Source organism: Lycorma delicatula, chromosome 1 (genome assembly GCF_047948215.1).
Source record: "Lycorma delicatula isolate Av1 chromosome 1, ASM4794821v1, whole genome shotgun sequence".
Taxonomy (NCBI): Eukaryota; Metazoa; Arthropoda; class Insecta; order Hemiptera; family Fulgoridae; genus Lycorma; species Lycorma delicatula.
This window is the reverse complement of record NC_134455.1, coordinates 133,980,502-134,005,789: the sequence shown is the minus strand read 5'-3', so window position 1 is coordinate 134,005,789 and position 25,288 is coordinate 133,980,502. Positions and strand designations below refer to the sequence as shown.

Sequence of the window (25,288 nt, the reverse complement as noted above, 5' to 3'; positions counted from 1 at the left end):
CTGAATGTGAAAATAGGAGGAGAAAAGATTATGAAGGTAGAAGAATTTTGTTATTTGGGAAGTAGAATTACTAAACATGGACGAAGCAGGAGCGATATAAAATGGCGAATAGCACAGGCGAAATGAGCCTTCAGTCAGAAATATAATTTGTTTACATCAAAAATTAATTTAAATGTCAGGAAAAGATTTTTGAAAGTATTTGTTTGGAAGTGAAACTTGGACGATCGGAGTATCTGAGAAGAAAAGATTAGAAGCTTTTGAAATGTGGTGCTATAGGAGAATATTAAAAATCAGATGGGTGAATAAAGTGACAAATGAAGAGGTGTTGCGTCAAATTGATGAAGAAAGAAGCATTTGGAAAAAATATAGTTAAAAGAAGAGACAGACTTATAGGCCACATATTAAGGCATCCTGGAATAGTCGCTTTAATATTGGAGGGACAGGTAGAAGGAAAAAATTGTGCAGGCAGGCAACGTTTGGAATATGCAAAACAAATTGTTAGGGATGTAGGATGTAGGGAAATGAAACGACTAGAACTAGATAGGGAATCGTGGAGAGCTGCATCAAACCAATCAAATGACTGACGACAAAAAAAAACTGAAAAATATTATCTGTATTGAATTTTTATTATTTATTCGGTTAAACCGAATACGGTTTTTAAGTACTATGTGCTAAAAACCGTGTACCATATTTTTGAACGTAATGATGTAGAATTAGATTTTATCCTGCTTCCAGCTATTATAATTGATTAATTTTTTCGGTTCTTTTATTTACAAAAAACTGTAACTATGGCCTTGAAAAGGCCTAGAAAAAAAGTTTTCTGGAGTATCACCCCCACTAATTTTTACTACGAACTGCCACTGCTTATGCTACTCTGTATAATGTAATAAATATCTGTAATCTAATTTTAATAACGAGCGTTTCAAAAAGGATGCAACCCTAAGATTGAGAAGGTAGACGCATTCACAGGTAAATTGTATTTCTCTCTACATGTCAGTTGGCAACACTGTATTTCAAGCTACACTTGTAGCTTGAAATAGTTCAAATGTCCTTTTTATGCACTAGTGCTATATCAGTATAAATTCCTCTCTATTGTGTTACCTATGTCGTTTTTCAAGAACGAATATGGGTTTATTATTGGGATTTATTGCGCGTATAAATCTTACAAATGAATGGAAGAGTAGATTCGGATAAAATTTCCCAATTCCTAATGTGGAAAATATCGCGTTTGATTAATCAATTACGTGATACTGGGTGTGTACATGATCGAAAAAGCACAGATCGATCGTCACTGTTAACAGTAAACGTTCTGGAGGATGTGGAAGACCGTTTGACTCGCTCGCTCCGAAAATCGTTCAGAAAGTTATCTTTACGGGTTGGGCTTTCACTAACAACAGCTTATAGCGCTACTAAATAATTACGATCGCATGCTTATCGCACCGGTGTCATTTAGAAACAGAAAGAAGTAGACCACGGAAAACGTTTACTATATTGTCGTCGGTTTTGTTGTTCTGTTGATGACGAGTATTGAAATTTTTGATCGTCTTGATTTCAGCGACTAGGCATGGTTTCACTCGGGTGGCTACATTAGCAACCAAAACTGCTGAATATGGAGCGCTGAAAATCCTTACGCATTTCATTAACGACGATTACACTCATGTAAAATTGGTGTTTGGTATGCGATCTCCCGGCGTCGTGTAATAGGGCATTTATTTTTTGACAAATCCGTAGACGCTGTGGTTTATCGAAACTTAATTGAACAGTTTATTAACATGTTAGATTTACACGAACGAGAATGTCGGTTCTAGTAGGATAATGGAACGTGTAATACTGGTAATGAAACGCTGGATATGTTACAGAAATGTTTTGGCCATTGTTTGATATCAAAAGGGTTGTGACCCCCAAGATACTCAGGTCTTACAGCAGCATACATTTTCCTTCGGGGTCATTTAAAAAGTGTAGTTTTTAAAAATAATGCTGATATACTTGACGAATTGAAGGCTATCACTGAAAGTAAGATTTCAAACATTACGAAAAGTGGCTGTAAATGTTATGAAACTTGTACAAATCTGCATCAAGATCACAGGAAATAATTTTGAACTTCTATTGCTAAGTTATTTAAGGTAATGTGAACAGTGGCAGCTCGTAGCAATAATTAGTGGGGGTGCTGCTCCTGAAAATTTTTTTCTGGGCCTTTTCAAGGCCATGGTTAAAGTTTTTTGTAAAATAAAAGAACTGAAAAAAATGGATCAAATAGAATAGTTGGAAGCAGTACAATAATCTAATTTTACACTTTATCACATTCAAGAATATGGTACATAGTTTACACCTGGTTTTTAAACACACACGGAATAAAAAAAACTACTTTCCACCAGCACGCTGGGGTCAGCACTGCTGGAGCAACAGTGTTCTCTCTCCCTTGCAACCTAATGTGCAGCTTCCTATGTGCGCATGTATACAACAGCCAAACACCTCGCCACTGGAACTGTGAAGTGCACAGTTACATACAAAGATTTCTGTATCTTTTTCATAAACTGGGTGATGGCTACTGACATTAAGCTTAAGTATTATATATTGTACAAGTATAAAGAAAGAATTAAAAAAAAAAGGACCTGTTATATTAAATGTTATCGATAATATCAAGTGGAAATAGGGGGTGCTGCAGTTCCACAGTGCCTATTTGTGAGCTGCTACTGAATTTTAATATTGTTGTATAAGTTTTTTATTAATATTAATATTTATGTAATAAATTCATGTCGTCAAACAAAGGGGTTGTGTTCTTTTGAAACACTCGTTACTTTTTTTTTTTGAAGGTGTTGTAGATAAAGATATTCTGTAAATTTTTTATTTTGTATATTTTGATTTGTAAGACATTAATTTATCCTTCCTCACTTTGCGTCCCCACCGATTATGGTTATTCTTCTTGCAACATGTCACTGTATGTTATAAAAATAACTCTTTATTATTATAATTATTATTTTTGCACATGAAAAATTTGGTTACTTCATATAATAAATGTTTTATTTCAAGCAGTAATGTTGTATAAACAGAGTAATTCAATTCCGGTAGTTTTAAGTTAATTATTTCACAGGTTATGAGCTTGACTGTTATGCCAAGGTGAAATTTTTTTTAATGCAGCAAATAACTGCAATTAAAGTTTGATACTTTTTACTAGTAATTATGTGTAGTTAAAAAATATACATTGTTTTTGTTTGTTCAGGCCATTCAACATGTAAGAAATTAATCTATTGTTGAGAACAATAATTACACAATGAATAAATTTTATGTGGCGTATATTGTTATTTTAGATTGCTTTTTTCTTATTAGGACAGACGTTCAGAGTTTCATAAAATTACAGTGCATATAAATATCCATTTTTAAAAATTTACACTCTTGTAAATTCAGATTTATAAATTGGTTCATAGTCTAGGCTTCTTTAATCACAATATTAAGAAAAGTGACTGGAAATGGTTCAGTGTTATTATAAAAAAAAAGTAATTTATTCTCTATTTAGAAATTTTAAGAAACTTGTACTGAATTGCTCCTAAAGATGTGTTTGTTGCAACACAAGTAATGGTAAATGTATAAAGTCAGTAAGAGTATGAATTACACTGCATATTGTTAATTTTAAATAATTTTGATTTTTTTACTATCAATAAAGTTACCTTTATAATAGCCTTGAAAAAAAAGTTGTTTATTTATTGAACTTTACATTTATTAGTGAGATAATTTAAGTAAGATTAATGGCATTTCATAGTAATAAAAAGAAGCTAACAACACAATTGTAGGATTTTCCTCGAACATGGTTTTAGCCGCGGGACGGGTTGTTGTAAAGTGTAAAAAATAATTTTGTTGGCAACCCTGTGGAATTTCAAATTTCCTAGTCCTAGAGGATGAGGGAAAGGGAATTACCCACAGGGTAAAAGGGAAATTCTAAAATGGCAGACTGTGATACTAGCGCTCCTTGTGATGTCAAGGAATATTATTGATATAGTATATGCATTTCGCCACTAATTTAGAGCATTTTATGTGGTGGGAGGCGATTTTTATAAAAATGTTTTTTCAAATACTGTTATTTCTTAACTGTTAACAAAAGAAAAATTACTTTAGTACTAAGATACTGATGGCGGCATTGCTCTGCAGCCCCTTGATCTTTTAAGTTGAAAATTTAGTGGCATCAAAGCCCCATATATAGAACTAATTTGACCAAGTTTGGTCAAAATAGGTCCTGTAGTTCTGGAGATATAAGGTGATTTAGAAGTCAACACCGAACACACACACACATACATACAAACATTAATATCTGGAAATTTCCATCTAGTTTTTTGGATTTCTTAAGTGTCAAAACATCAAAATCCAGTGAAAACCTCATGTGCCAAATTGGGTCGATCACAATACTTTCCCTTCTAGAGCTATAGATCTGCAATAGTGCTATCTAAGACGGGAAAGTAAAAATGTTAAAGAAATATCATTCTGCTTGTTCCGTTCCTAGTTTGAGCCAGCTAATGCTGTGCTCCAGTATCTACTTTCTTTCTTTCTTTCTTTTTCCTGTTTAGCCTCTGGTAACTACTATTTAGATAATACTTCAGAGGATGAATGAGGATTATATGTATGAGTGCAAATGAAGTGTAGTCTTGTACATTCTCAGTTCGACCATACCTGAGATGTGTGGTTAATTGAAACCAACCACCAAAGAACACCGGTATCCACGATCTAGTACTCAAGTCCGTGTATAAATAGCTGGCTTTACTAGGACTTGAACGCTGGAACTCTCGACTTCCAAATCAGCTGATTTGGGAAGACGTGTTCACCACTAGACCAACCCGGTGGGTGCTCCAGTATCTACTAACACTGGCCTACAAGTCAGTTTCATATTTTCATTCGAATCTCGTCTTGTGCGATCATGTATTTCTTGGTCTAATGTGACTAGGATTCATTCAAGTGAAGAATATCATCCGGCGAGGTCATGCATTCTCTTAGTCTAATGTGACTTGTTTTCTATAGTATTTTAAGTGTGACTAATGTGACAAAATTAAATTCAGTTATCCTAGAAGAACATGGTTTCATCAGTTCATCCGAATACCAATACAGTCCAAACTAACTCTAAAGAATTAATATTGCTATAGTATCACAGAATTCAAAAAACATTATATAAAATATTAATAAAGTATGGGAAATCCTTAAATAACTTTTCAGTAATAAACATAGAAAAATTAAATTTACCAAGTTCTAACTGGAAACTATCTACGTTTCAGTATGAGACCTCCACTACCCTAGTACACATGAGTGAGGGAGTTGTCAAAATGTTTGAACGGTAAGAGTAGGATTGTGAAACATTATTTTAAAGGGCATTAAAAAAAATGTCACTGTCCATTAAATATGATTCACATAGAAATCAAAGAGTTATTTATTCAAAATTTATCTGGTTTTACAGACTGGTTGCAGTATTTTTTAATGCACATAATTTTTGTGCGTTACAAGTCTCCATTTTTCAGTATTTGTATTTCCACTGGTGTGTTACAGTACACCTTTATCTTGTAAGCTTTTCCCTCTTCTAAAGCTAGCTTTCTTTTTTTTTGTTTTAGCCTTCGAAACCACCATAAGGTATTACAGGTACAGGTAAGTACCTGTAATAGGTTTATAGGTGTACAGGTTTAGCTGCAGGTACAGGTAAGGTATTACAGGTACAGGTATTTTCGGTAAGGTATTAGGATGAGTGAGGATGATATGTATAAATGTAAATGAAGTGTAGTCTTGTACAGCCTCAGGTCGACCATTCCTGACATGTGTGGTTGAAATCCAACAACCAAACAATACTGGTAACCACTATCTAGTAACCAAAACTAGTATAAAAGTAATTGCCTTTATTGGGATTTGAACCTTAGAACTCTCGTTTTCAAAATCAGCTGATTTGCGATGATGAATTCACCACTAGACCAACCCAGTGCCCCTTAGTTTGTCTAACATGTTTCTCTAACACTGAAGGTTCGCACAAAAAATCTTCCATATCTAATCTCTTGGTGAGAGTGCTCTTAAAACCAGGTAAGGATCCGAGTGAGGTCACCAGTTATTGAAAGAAAGGGAGAGAAGGGAGAGAAGGGATAGAATGAAAGAATTTTGGGAAGAGAAGAAATCAGGCTATGCATGTGTGATCTTTAATACACTGTGTAGAGATTGAGAGTGAGATTCCTGGGCCATGTGCACACAGTGAATGAACAGAGACTAAATCAACAAATATTCATTAAAATCCGGGAATGAAAGAACAACCATGGATACCTACAAATTAAGAAATAATTATAGAACCTACGGATCCAAGAACTGGAAATTTTTCTAAAAAAGAAGCATGGTGAAACATTGTTTCCTGTATGTATTGATATTTTTATTTTGAAAACCAACATGTACAACCTATACAGTAAATAGAAGGGGCATGAGGCTATTTGCAGGATATTGCTTATGTTTTTTTTTGTAATGGTCAATTATTGTTTTGGTTAAACGAAAGGATTGTGTTGCATAAATGCTCTGGAAAAATTGTATCAGCTTTGTTTCCATATATTATTATTTTTTAAATTTATTAATATATTTAAACCTATAATATAGCTTTAAGAAATTTATTGATCTTTGGGGATAAAAAAGGTAAAAAAACTGGGTTAGAGCTGTGTTAAAAATTCACAACTCAAGAAACTGTTAAAAACGGTTTTATTTAAACCGTTAAAAATATTTACGATTTTGAAGCGTTTCATTGTAAACATTTTTCTTGTTGTTAGTACGTTAAATTCATGAACAGTATTTAGTTACAAGTGGCACAAACATTTAACAAAATTATGAGTAATGAAAGATAAACCATGTAACATTCTCGTGGCGGGCTGTAGATGCTTTTCTTTAGGGAAATATAGAAAGCTATTTAGACAAAAAGTACATAAAGTTGAACTTTAAACCATGAGGAAGAAAAAGAATCACACCAAAGTGAAATGGTTGCAAGAGAGGAAGATGAAACACGAGGAAAGAATGAAAGAATACAGGGAGAAAAGAAGAAGAAACGAGAAGAAATGATATTTGTAAGGTCCGTAGTTGGCCTAATTGCAAAAAAATAAATTTATAATGTTGCAGACATAATTCTATATGTGTATTGCTCAAAATGGAGACAGGTGTCATCATCTAAACAGTTATATTTAGGAAAAAATACCCAAAATAGAACATTTAAAATGATATTTTCTATTAAAAACTGGCAAAAAAAGTAGCGGTTGCTATTTAAAAAATTAAAGTTAGTTGCCACATTGAAAAAATGTTAATGAATTGGAAAATACCATTACATTACTTTTAAAGTTTAAGGGAAAACTAATTAAGTTATCTATTTAATGTTTTTTTAAAGATCTTACAGTCTCCTGGTGACATATTTAAAATTTAAATAGAATGTATATAGAATATTTATTTATTTAAATTTTAAATAAATATTCTTTACAGATATCATAAAAAATTTACATCTACATTAATAAATTTAAAATAGGAAATTCAAATGTTAAATTGGAGTAAAATAATATAATATTTTAAAATATAATAGATTTAGTTTATCGGTATATTAAAAAACCTCATTATAATGAGAAAATATGTTTTGCAATTAGCTGTGTTAAAATTATATCAGTACCGAATGAATACAAGTATCTGACCTTCACCTGTTTTTTTATCAACAAATTACTGCTTCAAATAATTACTGTTTACTCCAAGAATTAGAACAGTGTGATGCAGTTGGGAAAATCTATAAGTTAATTTGTTAAATCCTAGGTGAAAATGGTGAAAAATGACTCTTATGATGACGTATTATTTTATATATAATTGGTAATTACTTTGTTTAGAAGCTATTTTACTAATTAATGATATATTAATCAAGTCAACAAAATGGAAGTTTTGAGATAAAATGTAAAATAAAACCAATTTTAAAATATAATCATTTTTAATAAGTCATTCTCTATAAAAAAAACCATAATACTAAATAATAATCAACATTAATTCAACTGATATGTAATTAAAAATAAAAAAAAAACAAACTTAGTACATGATTAAAAAAGAAATACTGACTTGTAAGCATGAATATGTTTCTTATATCCTCTATCAGCAAGTAGTTTGATTGTCTCCTGATTACCAGATTCATCAATATCCCAACATACAAGGACACACCCTTGAGGAGCCAATTGAAGGGCAAGCTCTCTACCAATTCCATGACCTGTTCCAGTGATCTGCACAAAATAATAATATACTTTAATATATTCTAATTTATTTAACTATTACTTTGCATGATGCTGGTAATTTTTTGTAATTATCATTTCTGTATATATTATTTATAAAAAATATACTCCCATCAACTAGATATAAAGCAACAATTTTGTAACAGACTTGAGCAAAGTAATAGTAATCCTCTCAAAACTTATTTCACTTTATTTTTTATTAACGATTTTAACATTGGTTATATTATTTTTTTCTGTAAAAAAGGCTATGCAGTTAATTTCTTATTGTAAACTTATCTTATGGTTGTCCTAATTTATTTGTATAAAGTGGATGAAAAATAAATATATACAGTCAGTGGTTCCCCCTAAAGTTGTGGTATCCTTTCCGAGTTGCAGCGCTCTTTTTGAATTATAATTTTTCCATGGTGCCCTATCCTAAGTAAGTATGACTACTCATAAGTAAGAGATAAAAATAAATAAAACTCGTGTATCTTCGTTATCTTTTTACTTTATTAATATTAAATTAATAATTATAAATGTCTTGGTTCTATTAATTATGAAGCTTTTACAATATTTCACAGTGCCCCTATGAAAGGGATGTGGCTCCCCAGAGCGCTGCGGTGCACAATTTAAGAATCATTGTATACAGTAATCATTTTTTCTTTATAGATATTATGAATGATAGCGTGGAACTTAAGTAAAAAAAAAGAGTGAATTTTAAACAAAATGTAAGAAAATTGAAAATGCAAAACGGATGTGCACAGCATGGGTAAAAACATTTCTCCCATCAACATGCCTGACAATTATTTGCATCAGAAAAAAATCTGAAGCCACAAATTTAATGTCTAATGTACCAAAATTTAGACATCTTAGGACATGTACAAAGAAGAAAATGAGATTAGAATTATAATGAAATTTTTTAACTGTTCAAAGTATTCTACATGTCTTGTGGCTCAAGAACTATCTTTACCTAGAATTTCATTCCGACGTCTAATTCATAAACTTAATTTGAAGTCATGACACCTAACATTGTTACATAATCTTCTGCAGGACGTTGTAGACCAAAAAATTACATATTATTTCTTTGTAATCATGCATAATCAAATCTCTAACTACTTGATAAGATCATTTGGTCACATAAATCCTATTTTAAATTATCTCGCATATGAACAGGAATAACTATGTTTATTGGATAGATGAAAATCCCTATTTAAAAACTGGATATCATTTAAATCACCTAAGTATCATGATTAGGGTTCACTCATTGGTGAAGGTGTTCTAGAACCAGTTTTCTTTGAAGGAACTGTTAATTTGTGACAATTACCTGAACATGTTTTACTATTTGATTGTATCAAAACTCAGAACCAGGGCTAATTTCACTGAGCTGTAATTCCAGCAAGATGGAGAACCTCATCATTTTATTCTGAACTACCTTGACAACATATTCCCATACCAGGGGTGTAAATATGAAACCAGAATTTGCCCATAGATGGCCCTAGCTGTCAATGTAGTTATTGTCAAACTGCATCATTGGCAACATTTTCTTTCTTTGACAGCTGACAAAGACTTTCAACTTGCAACAATACAAGTTTCATGTAACAGCATAGTTTTAATTAGCGTTGAACATGTTGATTTTTATACAAACTACGATTTGTGGACAGCATTGATTTGCTGTTACCATTTAAAGAAAATTGCTGCAGAATTGCGTTGAATGCTTGTCAAAGCTTATGGTGAGCATGCTCTTGGTAAATCACAGTTCTTTGAGTGGTTTAAAAAAAAATTCAAAAGTAGTGATTTTGATGGGAGAAACAAAGAATGTAGAAGACCATCAAAAACGTTTGAAGACAGTGAATTGCAAGCATTGTTGGATGAAGATGTTGCTCAAACGCAACCACAACTCTCAGATCAATTAAGTGTAATATGAGAAGCCTTTCAAACATATGGCCATATGTTTGAAAGCCATGGGAAAGATCCAGAAAGTGGGAAAATGGGTTCCACATGAACTGAATGAAAGGCAGCAAGAAAACCGAAAAACCACTTATGAAATGTTGCTCGCCAGATACAAAAGAAAGTCATTTCTCCATTGAATTGTGACAGGTGATGAAAAGTGGATATATTTCAAGAATTCTAAGCAGAAAAGATCATGGGTAACTCCAGACAAAACATTGACATTGATTTCAAGGCCAAATCGCCAGGAAAGAAGACAATACTCTGTGTTTGGCGGGATCAGAAGGGTGTAATCTATTATGAGCTGCTATAACTTGGCAAAACCGTTAATACTGAATGCTACCAACAACAAATGATTGATTTGAATAATGCATTGCGTGAAAAACGACCAGAATATCAAAAAAGCATTTGCTTCATGATAATGCACCATCACACACAGCAAAACAGATCAAGAAAATGACTGAGGTGTTCAGTCGGGAAATACTTTTGAATGCGGCTTACTCACCAGACTTGGTTCCATCTGACTATTATTTATTTGCATCGATGGGACACGCATTTGCTGAGCAGTGCTTCACTTCTTATGAAAATATACAAAAATGGCTCGATTACTGGTTTGTCTCAAAAGTGCAACAGTTTTTTTGGCGTGGCATTCATAAATTGTCAGAGAGATGGAAAAAATGTAAATAGTGATAGACAGTATTTTGAATAAAATATTTTTTTATCATTTTCATACAATAAACGTGTATTTTTCTATACAAAAATTCTGGTTTCATATTTACATACCTGGTAGCATCAGATCAGGCGTTGACGCAGCATTGACTGGCCACCAATTCATTGACCTTTCACCAATGGAATTGTTTTATTTTTTATTTATTTATTTATTTTTTTTGAAAGAAAATCTACCAACAGTTTTCTAAACTGAATCAGTTCATAAAAGTTGCATTTATGGACATTGATCCAGTTCACAATTTGTATCAAACTGGAAGTGTTTCAGATAGCTTGAATGTTTGTTATATCATAACTAATTACTGCCACTAATTGCTGTTGAAAGCTGAGTTTCTTTAGTATGTGAAAAATACTTTTGATCTGAACCCAGGACCTATTTGATAAGAAACACTATCATTCCATCAAAAGGTCACCAATTATGTGAATAAAATATTGGAATATTATCTAAAAATCTGGTATAACATTTAATTAAATGTTATATTGATATATTATATATGTTATATGAATATTATATATTTATTTCAATTTTCAAATAATCCAATAAAATCTATTGTTAAATTTAACTTATATTTTTTTATTACATATATTAAATTATACAACAATTAAATTATTCATAATTTCACAGAAAAACAAATAGCGCTAAATGTTATTGTAACATAATTTAGTTCAGTACACTTTAATGAACAACATAGTAGAATTTTTCAGCATTACATTTTATATCTTTATTTTAGTTAGAATTCATAAGGTGACTTTGTGCTAAATCCTACTTTTCCCCAAAATAACAATGGCATCGGAACAACAATATCATCAAAATAACAATTTCATGTTATGAAAATAATCATGCTCTTTCTTCGCTTTCTACTTTTTCTACTTTCCTTTAAATTTCATCTATAATAGTGATTATTAACAAAGGTAGGTTATATTACTTTGTGTTAGATCTATTTCCAGTACAATGACTTCAATCTATCCTATTAAGATACTTATGCTTTAACAATCATTTTTTTATTTCTTTATTTATATTTAATTTTGAGATCATTCTTTTTCTTGTTAATGATGTCCATATTTTCCTTATGGAAGCCATCATTAGATTTTTTACTAGCTATAAAGGATATAATCTGGTCTCAAAGAATAAAATGTCTCAAAGGATTAATGGCAAAGATTAAATCAACTGGAGACCTTTACCTCCAGAACAATACTATGCCTCCAATTGGTATTTCACTTCTTTTCTTATCATTTACAGTATTCTTTCAAAGATCTTCATTGCTTGAAGTATTAGTTGAGTTACTTAATAATTTTCATAGTTTTTCTTGTAATCTTTATAGTAATAATAAAAATAATAGAAAAAAGTGAAATATTGATAACACAAGGAATGATCAAAGTGTATAAACTAGCCTATAGATATTATTAGAAGTGTTAGAAACTATTAAAAGTTTTAAGTATTTTAATTGTGAAATCTGATGATGTGAAATTTAATGGTAGAAAACAAATGTCAGGAAGATTTTTAAAAGAGTTAGAAATTGAATATGGAATGAGGAAATACAAATAAATTGTAAATAGGCAATATTGTCATACAGGTGTTCTTGGGTGGTTGGGTTTGAATTAACCACATGTGTCAGGGTTGGACAACCTGAGTTTGCTTCAGACTAAATGTTAACCGGTACATTTACACTTACATTGCACTACATCTGCAGCTATGTCAGGCCTCGCAAGCAGGTTGCAGTAATTGTATATGCATGTGTGCACACACAACACACACACAGACACACACACACACACACACACACACACACACACACACACACCTTGACCTGGCAGTAGCTGAAAAACTGGTTAGAGAAATATGTATTATATCCTTATTATAACTTATAGAACAGAATCTTGGGTGATTATAGATAAAAGTAAAATATAGGTGACTGACAAAAAATGTTAAGGATAAAGTTAAAGAGTACATGGTAAGAAATTATAATCTTATAAGACTGTATTGTAAGACAAAAAACAATCCAGAAAAAAGAAGTTGACTCTTCTTCAGATAAAAATCAACTATCCCTCCCATAATCCCTTCAGAAGTTTTTATACAGGTTGAATTAGCACATCACTTGTCAACAATTTTTGCATTGCCCAGTTTAAAAATGAGTATATATTTACAAAAAAAAACAACTATAGATGTAAGCATGTTTTATTTAATAATAGTTTTATTTAGTTACATCAACAATTAAAGCCTTTAGCGACTTATCAGTATAATGTAACTGTAATGGTAAATGTGCAGTCTTGAACAAACTCAGGATGACCATTCCTGAGATGTGTGGTTAATTGAAATGCAACCACCAAAGAATATTGGTATCCAAGTTCAATGTTCAAATAATAAAAACAGCTACCTTTGTTAGGATTTGAACCTAAGAACTCTTGACTTTGAAATTAGGTGATTTACAATAATGAGTCTACTGCTAGATGAGGTTAGAATTTATAAAGTCATTTAGAACAGATATAGAGTTTGTAAAAAGAAGTCTCATTATACTTTGAATTATGCTGGTAATTGTTATGCATGATTTAATGCTGATTTAATTATTAGCATAATTATCATCATCATTATTTGCATTGATTTTACAAGTATTATTTGTTGGTAATTATACATGATGTAATCTGTAATTATTATTACAATATAAATTATGTATGTAATTTGACTTTAATGTTGATTATATTCTTCTAGATATATTTATCTCCTCACACACTCATACTCTCTCTTTTTCTATTCTGGTAGATGAATTTCGTTTTAATTTTTTAAACACAGATGTAATAATTATGTATCATGTTGCAATCTTTAATTGCTATATGTATTGTAATTTGACAATTTAATGATGTTCAGTATAATTTTATGCAGTGGCGGCTTGTAGATAAAATTAGTCAGGGTGCTGCTCCAGAAAATTTTATCCTTGGCCTTTTCAAGGCCATGGCTAAAGTTTTCTGTAAAATAAAAATAACCCCAAAAAATTAATCAAATAGAATAGCTGGAAATCGTATAATAATCTAATTCTACACTTTATCACATTCAAGGATATAGTACACACATTGGTTGGTAGTACACTCAAGATTTTTAAGCACATTGTGTTTAAAAACCGTATTTGGTTTAACCGAATAAATAAAATGTTAATACAGATAATATTTTTTAACATTATTAGATTATAGCTTAATAAAATGTCTGCTTAAAACCATTATAGTCCAACGATGCTTAATTTAAATTTCTATGTACACAGGATCAAATACATAATTAATTTTTACTAATTTCTTTCTCTTTCACCCTTCCAGTGTGTTTCTGGACAGATTTGACAATCCAAGAGCCCTTGCTTTCTGCCATCTCTGATCACTACGGAAAGAACTACTAAACTGTTTCATTACAGTTAAAAAAACCAATTCTAACACTGAAGAATTTTGAAAGGATGTATATTTTTATGTATGTAGACTTTTTTGTTTGTTTGTTTGTTTAACCTATAGGTCTACAGTCTAGTAATTCCTTCTGCAGAGGATGAGATGAGTGTTTTTTGTAGCGTGTGTGAAAAATGCCATGCCTGACCGGGATTCAAACCCAGGACTTCCGGGTGTATGTATGTATGTATATAGACCTGTTTTTTGCCTGATATCTTCAGACAAGGTGGACTGATTTAGATTAAAATTGTACAATAATTTCAATAGATGAACATAATTGGATGGGGGAGCATGGAAATTATGGATCTCATATCTAAACATATTACTCAAAGAGTAGGTAAATTTTTTCACACAACTTAATGGCTCTTAAATAATTAAGTTACTACTATGTGATCATGTTTGGTCTTATTTACACATCTATAGAAGTATGAGAGTAAAAAATTTTATTCTTTTTTATCTTTTCTGGATTCAAAAAACACATTTTTGTAGTAATTAGATGTTTCAATTACATTATTATGTCACTTTGGTATTGTACATATTTGGGAAATTTTATTTAGGAGAGGTGACAATATTTAAAAACTGTATTTGGTTTAACCAAATGAATAATAAAATTTCAATACAAATAATATTTTTTAGTATAATTAGATAACTTAATAAAATGTTCGCTTAAAAATATAGTCCAATGGTGCTTAATTTAAATTTCTATGTACACAGAAACAAATACATAATTAGTATTTACTAATTATCTTCTCTTTTGCCCTTTCAGTGTGTTTTTGGATAGATTTGGCAATCAAAGCCCCTTGCTTTCCACCATTACTGATCACTACTGAAGGCCAACTAAACCACTTTCATGTTTCTTCCACTGACTAAACTAGAAAAGGGAACAAACAAGGAACGTTCCATACACATGCAGAATAAAAATAAAACTATCTTCCACCAGCACGGCAGGGTCAGCACTGTAGGGGCGATAGGGCTCTCTCTCCTCACAGCCACGTGTGTGCGCATGTGCACAACAGCCAAACACCACATGGCTGGTACTGTGAAGTGCACAGTTGCATATAAAGACTATTGTATCTTTTTCATAAACTGGGCGATGGCTACTGGCATCAAGGTAAAGGATTATACATTGTGCAAGTATAAAGAGAAAAGGACTCATTGTATTAAATGTTATTGATAATATCAAGTGGAAATAGGGGATGCTGCAGTTCCACAGTGCCTATATGTCAGCTGCCACTGCTTCTGAATATGTCATTGATGCTATTTGATTATTCAAAAGAGAGAGAGAGAGAGAGAGAGAGAGAGAGAGAGAGAGAGAGAGAGAGAGAGAGAGAGAGAGAGAGAGAGAGATGATTTTCTTTTCAATATTATGATGGGATGAAAATTGCAAGTGCATCATTACATTCTAGAAGAAAAAATTTCTCTTTATATTGTTCTGGGATTTCCAAGATATATACATGATTGACTACTTGAAAGGCAGTTCGACTGTAAAATTTGTATGATACTTTCTGAATCTCACAGGGGAATCATACCCACCTTGGGATGATTCTGGTCGCCAAATCACCCCTTCTGTTCCTAGCCCTGATGGGGTATACCAGAGAGGTCAGTTTTTAGATTCTCTAAACTTGATAACACAACACCATCATCAGTCTGGCATCTGCAGGATGCTACCAATGCAAATAATGCCTCAGTAGACATTTCTGTCTGTGTATTTATGCAACCTTTGTATGATCTTATCCAACCACAACCACCTATAAGTTACATCTCTCAACTATCAAATTAACCGATTTTTGAAAGTATGATCCTTGCACCTTCCTCTAACACCAAAGGTTTCAAACATAAACTCTCCTACACATAAATTCAGTTGCACTATGCACTCAGATCATTAATTGATCTAATTTTTAGATTTAGATCATAAATTTTAGATTTAGATTTAGATTTAATTTTAGATTTGGAGCTCTGTGATTTTCATTTCTTTCCCCGATTATAGAGGGATATTAAGAATATTAATTTCACCATTCAAAGAAATGTGTAGCTATAAGTGATTACTATGTATAAAAATGAATGTAAACTTTTGTAGAAAATAAAATGTACTTTTAGCCGTGTTTGTTTCATTTGATTATCCTTTTTCATTTTTGAGTTATAATCTACTATGCGTTACATTTTAGCCACCTTTTCATACCACTCAACCATGAAGGATCTCAGTACTGCAAATTTTCAAGTATTTACTTCATTTAAATTCTATCGAATTATAGAAGGAATATTTTAAGAGTTTAAGAAATATATCACATAAAATAAGAAGATTATTTGATATATAAACACACAATTATCACATGAACATATTAAAATAAAATATATTTATATGTACTGACCAAAATAATTTCACCATCAAGAGATTTTTCCACAGGAGGTAAAAATGTACAATATAACGATTCTACAGCTGTTATAAAAAGTCTGAAGCCTAAAATTAATAGTTCTGCCAGTAATAGAGTTGCAGTGAATAACCATTTTGCCCATTCTATACTGTAAAAAAAATAATAAATTAAAATAAAATCAAGAAACAAAATTTTTAAAGAAAAAAATCTTTTTTAAAGCTAATACTAGGACTCTCCTACGCAAAAACGATCGCATGAAAATAAACAAGAACAAAACAAAAGTAATGAAATGTAGTAGAAATAACAAAGATGGACCACTGAATGTGAAAATAGGAGGAGAAAAGATTATGGAGGTAGAAGAATTTTGTTATTTGGGAAGTAAAATTACTAAAGATGGACGAAGCAGGAGCGATATAAAATGCCGAATAGCACAAGCTAAACGAGCCTTCAGTAAGAAATATAATTTGTTTACATCAAAAATTAATTTAAATGTCAGGAAAAGATTTTTGAAAGTGTATGTTTGGAGTGTCGCTTTATATGGAAGTGAAACTTGGACAATCGGAGTATCTGAGAAGAAAAGATTAGAAGCTTTTGAAATGTGGTGCTATAGGAGAATGTTAAAAATCAGATGGGTGGATAAAGTGACAAATGAAGAGGTATTGCGGCAAATAGACGAAGAAAGAAGCATTTGGAAAAATATAGTTAAAAGAAGAGACAGACTTCTAGGCCACATACTAAGGCATCCTGGAATAGTCGCTTTAATATTGGAAGGACAGGTAGAAGGGAAAAATTGTGTAGGCAGGCCACGTTTGGAGTATGTAAAACAAATTGTTGGGGATGTAGGATGTAGAGGGTATACTGAAATGAAACGACTAGCACTAGATAGGGAATCTTGGAGAGCTGCATCAAACCAGTCAAATGACTGAAGACAAAAAAAAAAAAAAAAAAAAATACTAGGACTCTGAAAAAAGTATATTTTTCATTTTCAGTAATTTGATTGGTTTTATGCAGCTCTCCAAGATTCCCTATCTAGTGCCAGTTGTTTCATTTCAGTGCACCCCCTATATCCTACATCCCTAGCAATTTGTTTTACATATTCCAAACATTGCCTGCCTACACAATTTTTCCCATCTACCTGTCCCTACAATATCAAAGCAACTATTCCAGGATGCCTTAATATGGAGCCTATAAGTCTGTCTCTTATTTTAACTATATTTTTTCAAATTCTTCATTCTTCATCAATTTGCCACCTCTTCATTTGTCATTTTATTCACCCACCTGATTTTTAATATTCTCCTATAGCACTGCATTTCAAAAACGTCTAATCTTTTCTTCCCGGGTACTGCGATCACCTTAGTTTCACTTCCATACAAAGCTATGCTCCAAACATATACTTTAAAAAATGTTTTCTTGATGTTTAAATTAATTTTTATGTAAATAAATTATATTTCTGACTGAAGGCTCATTTTGCCTGTGCTATTTGGCATTTTATATCACTCCTGCTTTGCCTTTGCTGCTTTACCTTTAGTAATTCTACTTCCCAAATAACAAAATTCTTGAACCTCCTAAATATTTTCTTTTCTTATTTTTATATTCAGTGGTCAATCAACATTATTTCTACTACCTTTCATTATTTTCGTTTTGTTCATATTTATTTCCATGCGGTAGTTCTTGTGTAGGACTTCATCCATGCCATTCATTATTTCTTCTAATTCTTTTTTACTCTCAGCTGGAATTACTATGTCATCAGCAAATCGTAGCATCTTTATCTTTTTATTTTGTACTGTTATTTCAGATCTAAATTGTTTTTAACATCATTAACTGCTAGTTCTATGTAAAGATTAAAAAGAAACGGGAATAGAGAACATCCTTGTCGGACTCCCTTGCTTATTACAGCTTCTTTGTTATGTTCTTCAATTATTACTGTTGATGTTTAGTTTCTGTAAATGTTAGCAATCGTTCTTCTACCTCTATAGTTGAACCCTAATTTTTTTTAAATGTTAAACATTTTATTCCAGTCTATGTTATCAAATGACTTTTCTAGGTCTATAAATGTCAAGTTTGTTTTTCTTTAATCTTCCTTCTACTATTAATCTGAGTGCTAAAATTGCTTCCCTTGTCCCTATATTTTTCTGAAACCAAATTGGTCTTCGACTAATACTTCTTCCATTCTCCTCTCAATACTTCTGTACAGAATTTTACTAAAGATTTTTGATGCATGAGTAGTTAGGCTAATTGTTCTGTATTCTTCACAATTGTCTGCTCCTGCTTTCTTTGGTATCATGACTATAACACTGTTTTTGAAGCCTGACAGAACTTCCCCTTTTTTCTAAATATTACACACCAGTTTGTTTAATCTATCTATTGCTTCTTCACCTGCAATGCACAGTAATTCTGTAGGTATTCTCTCTATTCCAGGAGACTCTGTCATTCAAATCTTTTAATGCTCTCTTAAATTCAAATCTCAGTATTGCTGCTCCCTTTTCATTCTCTTTGACTTCTTCTTGTTCCTCTATAACACAAGTTTCTAATTAATTTTCTCTATATTACCTGTCTATTTTACCAATGATTATTTCTCTTTCCACTTCTGAAAACGTTTTTTTTTTAATTCACTCTTCTTTCACTAATTTGCACTTCCTGTTTATAGTATTTCTTAATTGTCAATAGTTCCTTTTACTTTCTTCATCACTAGCATTCTTATATTTTTTATGTTCATCCATCAGCTGCAATATATCCACCAATATCCAAGGTATCTACCAGTTCTCTTTGTTACACCTTAGTTTGCTTCTGCTGATTTAAGAATCTCCTTTTTAACATTCTCTCATTCTTCTTCTATATTTTCTTCCTTATCTTTTTGTTCAGACCTATTGCGATTTCCATTCTCAAAAATCATCTTTACCTCCTTTTCCTCAAGCTTCTCTAAATTCCCCCCACTGATTCATCTAGTTCCTTTCCTTCAGGCTTTTAAATCCCAATCTACATTTCATTATCACTAAATTATGGTTGCTTTCAATATCTGCTCAAGAGTAAGTTTTGCAGTTGAGAAGTTGATTTCTAAATCTTTGCTTAACCATGATATAATCTATCTGATATCTTGCAGTATCACCTGATTTCTTCCATGTGTATATTCTTATATTATGATTTTTAAACTGGGTGTTGACAGTTACTAAATTATACTTCATGCAAAACTCTACAAGTTGGTCCCTTCTTTATTTCTTTTGCTCAGCTCGTATTCACCCACAATATTACCTTCCTTACCTTTTCTGATGTTTGCATCAGATCAGGTCTCTGACTATTATTAAATTTTCATTCCCTTTTATGTGTTTAATTACTTCATCAATTTCTTTGTTTACATACTCTACCTCATCATCATAGGCATTTGTAGGCATATAGACGTTAATAATTGTTGCCGGCTTAGTTTTTGATTCTAATGCCTGCCTGCCCATTATTTGAAGCTGAGCTAATTATTTTAAAATCACCTGACCAAAAGTCATTTTCCTCTTCCCACCAAACCTCGCTAATTCCTACTACATCTACATTTAACCTATCCATTTCCCTCTTTAAATTTTCTAACCTACCAACCTTTTTTAATCTTCTAACATTTCACGCTCTTACTCGTAGAATGTTAGTTTTTAATTTTCTGTTGACCGCTTCCTTAGTAGTCTCCACCCAGAGATCTGAAGGGGGACTAGTTTACTCTCGGAATATTTTACCAAGGAAGGTGCCTCCAGCTTTGTTATGTGAAATTGCAGAGTTATATTTTCTTGGAAAAAAGCAGCTGTAGTTTTCCATTGCTTTTAGTTAGGTATAGTAATATGCAATACGTAATTCAACTATCTAAATATTACATAAAAATTACACATTTTTACTATCCTGTTTAGATAGCATTTTAGCAAAGCTGTAGCTTTAGAAGGGAAAGTATTGTAATCGGTGCAATTTGGTGATATGCGGTTTTCACCAGATCTTGACAATTTGGCAACTAAGAAATGCAAAAAACCAGATGGAAATTTTCAGATGTTAATGCTCATATGTACATGTGTGTTCAGTGTTGCCCTTTAAATCTCCTTATATCTCCAGAACTACAGGACCAGTTTTTACCAAACATTGTCAGATTACTTCTATATATAAGGCACTGATGCCATTAAATTTTCAACTTAAAAGGTCAATCGGGTGAGGCTGTAGACCCAAGGTGACTCCTTAGTATCTCTAGATTTCGAGTAATTAGTCATATTTTTCTTAGGCATATTTGTTAACAATTAAAAAATAACAATATCTGGAAAAAAAATTTTGCAAAATCGTATCTCCACCCCAAAAATTGTTGTTGTAGTCGTCTACTATGTTGTGACGTCATAGGTGAGCGGTAGAATAAAACAAATGAATGAAATTTAATGTATAAAAAAGTAACTCGAACCGGCTGTGTCTCAAACTCGATCGCACGGTCGACTCGGTATCTGATGCGTTAAGCCTCGCGGCTACACCAGCCTGCCGACCGTACAAGCGAAATTTGTTCTACGTAGGTTTGTAAAATTAAATTAGTTTAGTTAGTGCTGACCATCACCGCTAGTACCGCCACACCTGCGCGAATTAAAATTATTATTATTTTGAATTAAGTTGTGTGTGTTTGTGTGTGTAAGACATGCATCAGAAATAACTATTTCAGCGTTTTTCTTCTTCTCGATTTTAGCCACAATGGATCACAAAAAATTTATTTTCATGGTATCATTTCTTTTCTCCTCCACCACTATACTTTCATTCTTTTACTGTGAAAATCCTATTGTTCCTCAGTCCACACTCTAAATGTTTTCTTTTTCTCTCTCTTATGGAAACCCTTAAAACATTTAACATAATTTTTAAGTTTATTTCTGTCTTTTATTGGAGGCTTTATCATTTTAATCTCTTCCACATCTTTCCTGATATATTTAAACCAGTTGTTACTTATCTTTATGTTGTTTTTGAAATGTTCAAATATTCTCTTTGTTAGTCATCTCACTGTACTTATAAACTGTGCTTTTTAAAATTAATTTAGATAAAAATTCGTAAAGATATTAAATTTTTTTTTAAAGAAAAACAAATTACAAGTATGTCTGAAAAATTCCCTAGGATCTCCTAATTAACTGATTTAAATTTCTCAAAGTACAATTGAATGTATGAGTGCTCTTTTATATGTGATTAAATTTTGATGTATCTAGAAACTTTATTTCAGGCTCTATACAATTTGGAAAAATTTTATTTTAATCTGAATTATAAAATTATTGTGTATGAACTATCTGATCAATTTTGTTGAAATTTGGCGTATACTTTTATCATATCAAAACGTTCTTTGAGGAAACGTTTGAAGGTCCTATGTGTAATGTAATCGCGGTGGAAGCATGGCAGCTGGAATGGGACACCACTATTAAGGGAAGATCCTAGTATAAGTTTATATACGATCTGAGGGGATGGTATGTCTAGAGCTCGTTTTTAAGGGCAACGGGTGCCCGGGTGCTCACCAACCATGTTAATTTAAACCAATGTCTGTTTCGGTTCCGTCTGGCAGCTGATGAGCTGTGCGTCTGCGGGGAGATCTAATCAAATGAACACCTGATGTTTGACTGCCCAGCTCTTGGGAGGGCCAGAGACCGGGCCACCCTGGAACTTAGAGGTCATGGGGAAAATTCACCATTCACAAGCGGCTAGTAAATGTGGCGAGAGTCGCATTGTCAGACCGTGTGAGAGTTCCTTGATGCGGTTGCTTTGTTAAACCGACATCAGTAGTTTACCTAAGGAACAAGACTCCTACCGTACTGCTGTGGAAAGCTAACCTAGAGCAATTAAGGCTCCAAGCGCTTTAATATGGTGGACATGTACTTGTTGACATTCAGCGACCTAGGCGTGGCAGCGAATTACTGTCTAGACGAAATCAATTTTAATTTATGGATGTCATATGTATTTTTAGTAGTTGACAGGGTGTGTCCATCCATTTTAGCAAATATATGAAAAGTAAGCGGTTGGGACACGTAAGCACGTGGCGTATGGCATCGCGCTTAGTCCGCTCATGCTGTTAGATAAGCTCTAGGAGCTATTTAGGATACTGGTCGCTAAACTGTTCGAGGCTCAGTTGTCGTTAATGGCATAGAAATTCGGTCTTATGCTTTAGGACGATCGAATGGAATAGTGGCGGGAGAAATGTCAAGGAAACCAATGTGTAATATAAGTACTCGAAAAAAATTCCCAAAAATCTTGTTTTTTTTTTTTTTTGAGAGTTAATGCTAATTTTCCATCAATAATAACGTATTTTTCGATTTGTAACCGATGATATTGTGTGTAAAATTTATTAATAAAACTTTTTCTCTGTCAACCTTTTTTATAAAATTAACAGCTATCGAGTTATCTAGGGAAATAGGAGAAAAAAATGAATATTTTTGCGATTTTTTTACATTTGGTTTAATAAAAATGTAAGCACACCTATTTCAGTTCGCGCATAACGAAATAATCATTTCTGATGGTATTCCGGAGGGATTAAAGCAAAAATTAGCGATCATTTAGAAGAAGTTCAAATATGCCCATTTAAAGACAGATAACGCCTGGAATATAAAATGTGAAGGTCAAAGGTCCGGGTACATTAGTTACCATAGTGACTATTATTCTGTCTTTTATAATTATTCTCTTTCAGGTTTCTACGAAGCCTGAATTCTTTAATTGTTATTTATCAGCTTTATTCTCATGACATGATGGAACACTGGGGTCGTGCTAGACGGGAATGGTGAGCGAAGCGAGCTCTGTGTCCCTGGGGAATCCTTGGGTCGGCCTCCGGACTCGTCTGCACCAACTTGGCCACGGGGGTCCAGGGAGCGAAGCCTTCTAGATAGACTTTAGTAATAAATATATAAAAGATCGACAGAATTATGGGTAAGATCAAATTTTGAACTGTACAATTTTTGTCCAAAAATAACTGATGAAATTAGAATGAAAATAAGAATTAATTTTTATGGCTACCTTCAGAGAATAAATGAAGAAAGATTAGCTAAGAAAATACATTAATCTTTTAAAAAAATAGGAAAACTGACCAAGATAAAGGTTGAAGAGGACAAACTAGAACAGAGCTGTAACTGATAGAAATTAAACATGACTTAATATTTGATAGAAACGACCTTAGAGAGAAAGTAAATAAATTTAAAAGTTTCCAGGAAGAAAAACCCAAAGTATATTTCGAGGAAATAAATGGTCAGAAAAAAGGAAAAGTCCATCTCCAAACGTATAAGAGATCACTGGAAAAAAACGAAAGAGAACAAAAAAACCATAATCCAAGCGGTATCACAAAATATGCAATTAATTATAAAACAAATAAATACATATGATTACGTACAAATTATATAATTAGCACAACTTTATGAACATCTTGAACAGGATACATAAATTATTCAGGGTGTTATTAAAAATACTTTAATTGGTGTTATTTAATAATTCATCCATAAAATATTATTTTTGTCAAAAGAAAATCTTTCAATTGTATTTTACAGAAATTTTATTAAATTAATAAAAAAAAAAAAAGTACAAAATCACCTTACCCTACTATGGGGAATTTGTATGTGGATCTGTATGTGTCCCTTAGCTTAGCAGCGGAATATACCGATCACTACCGGAAAATCCCGATTCGTTAGTATCAATTTTTATAGTTAAATTTCTAATTTAACTTTCTTTATATCAATTTTCATTATTCAAAAAAAAGTATTTTTACACAAGAGGTAATCAATTTTACAGCTAATAATCCCATTCCGAGGCGCCGGGCGGATTGCCCTGGCCGCCCGCCAGCGGCCAGCTAGTCGTAAACTATTATGTAGCTAGTTGCATAACTATTATCTGCAGCTAGTTGTATACTATTATGAATATAAATTGTTCACTTACGTGTATTCGAGAGGATCTTTCGGCCCGGTATTTGAATCCCCTATTTTTTTAGCTAATGATGTCATCTTTTTATTATTCAGCTATAACAAAAAAAAAAAGAAAAAACAAATTAAATTATCATCTACGAAAAATATAATTATTATCATTAAATATTATTAATCACAAATCAAACATTCCGGTTTCAGTGGCTACTCATCATCTTCAGGGCTGTACATATAATAGAATATCAGAAAAATAGAATTTCTTTTATTAAAAGATATAAACTAAGTCAATAAATTTTAGCATGCTTTTGCGTTTTCTGTTAGTTTAGAATAAATTAATTTCAAACAACGTATATATATATATATATATATATATATATACCAGGGTGTGGCAGCATAATTTGCAAATTTGAATTAGGTACCAGGAAGCGAGGTTTGGCCGTTAGATGGTCTCATTCGAATGGGTACGTCAGGAAAATTTCTCTCCCTTCCACCAGCACCGCATTCTCGGTGCTGGTGGACGAAGCAACAGCTCACGGTTGTCGTAGAGGCTTACTTTTCGAATGGTCGCTCGATCGTCGCCACGCAGCGAGCATTCCATGCTCACTTCAAGACTGTCACCCGAGCTCGTGTTCCTGGTCGGCAATCGTTTGTTACGTGGGAAAACATATTCAGAAGACCGGCAGTGTTGAAAAGAGAGGATCAGGGGAAAGGTCCGTGAGATCACCTCCAAAACATC

The 25,288-nt window shown here is 32.4% G+C and overlaps 1 protein-coding gene across 7 annotated transcripts in view; it reads right to left on the bottom strand.

Annotated features, from left to right (window-relative positions):
• The window catches only part of LOC142322441 (17-beta-hydroxysteroid dehydrogenase 13-like), a 164,718-nt gene that overhangs the window by 40,109 nt on the left and 99,321 nt on the right, over positions 1-25,288 (bottom strand). For all 7 annotated transcript variants that reach the window (XR_012755866.1, XR_012755877.1, XR_012755876.1 and 4 more), the window contains exons 3-5: positions 24,569-24,648; positions 16,682-16,832; positions 8,074-8,231 (exon numbers count right to left, since the gene is read on the bottom strand). Coding sequence is in view for 1 of the 7 variants with exons in the window: in XM_075361538.1 (XP_075217653.1) it covers positions 8,074-8,231; positions 16,682-16,832; positions 24,569-24,633 (374 nt within the window). In the remaining 6 variants the exon portion in view is untranslated. The remainder of the gene's footprint in view (positions 1-8,073; positions 8,232-16,681; positions 16,833-24,568; positions 24,649-25,288) is intronic.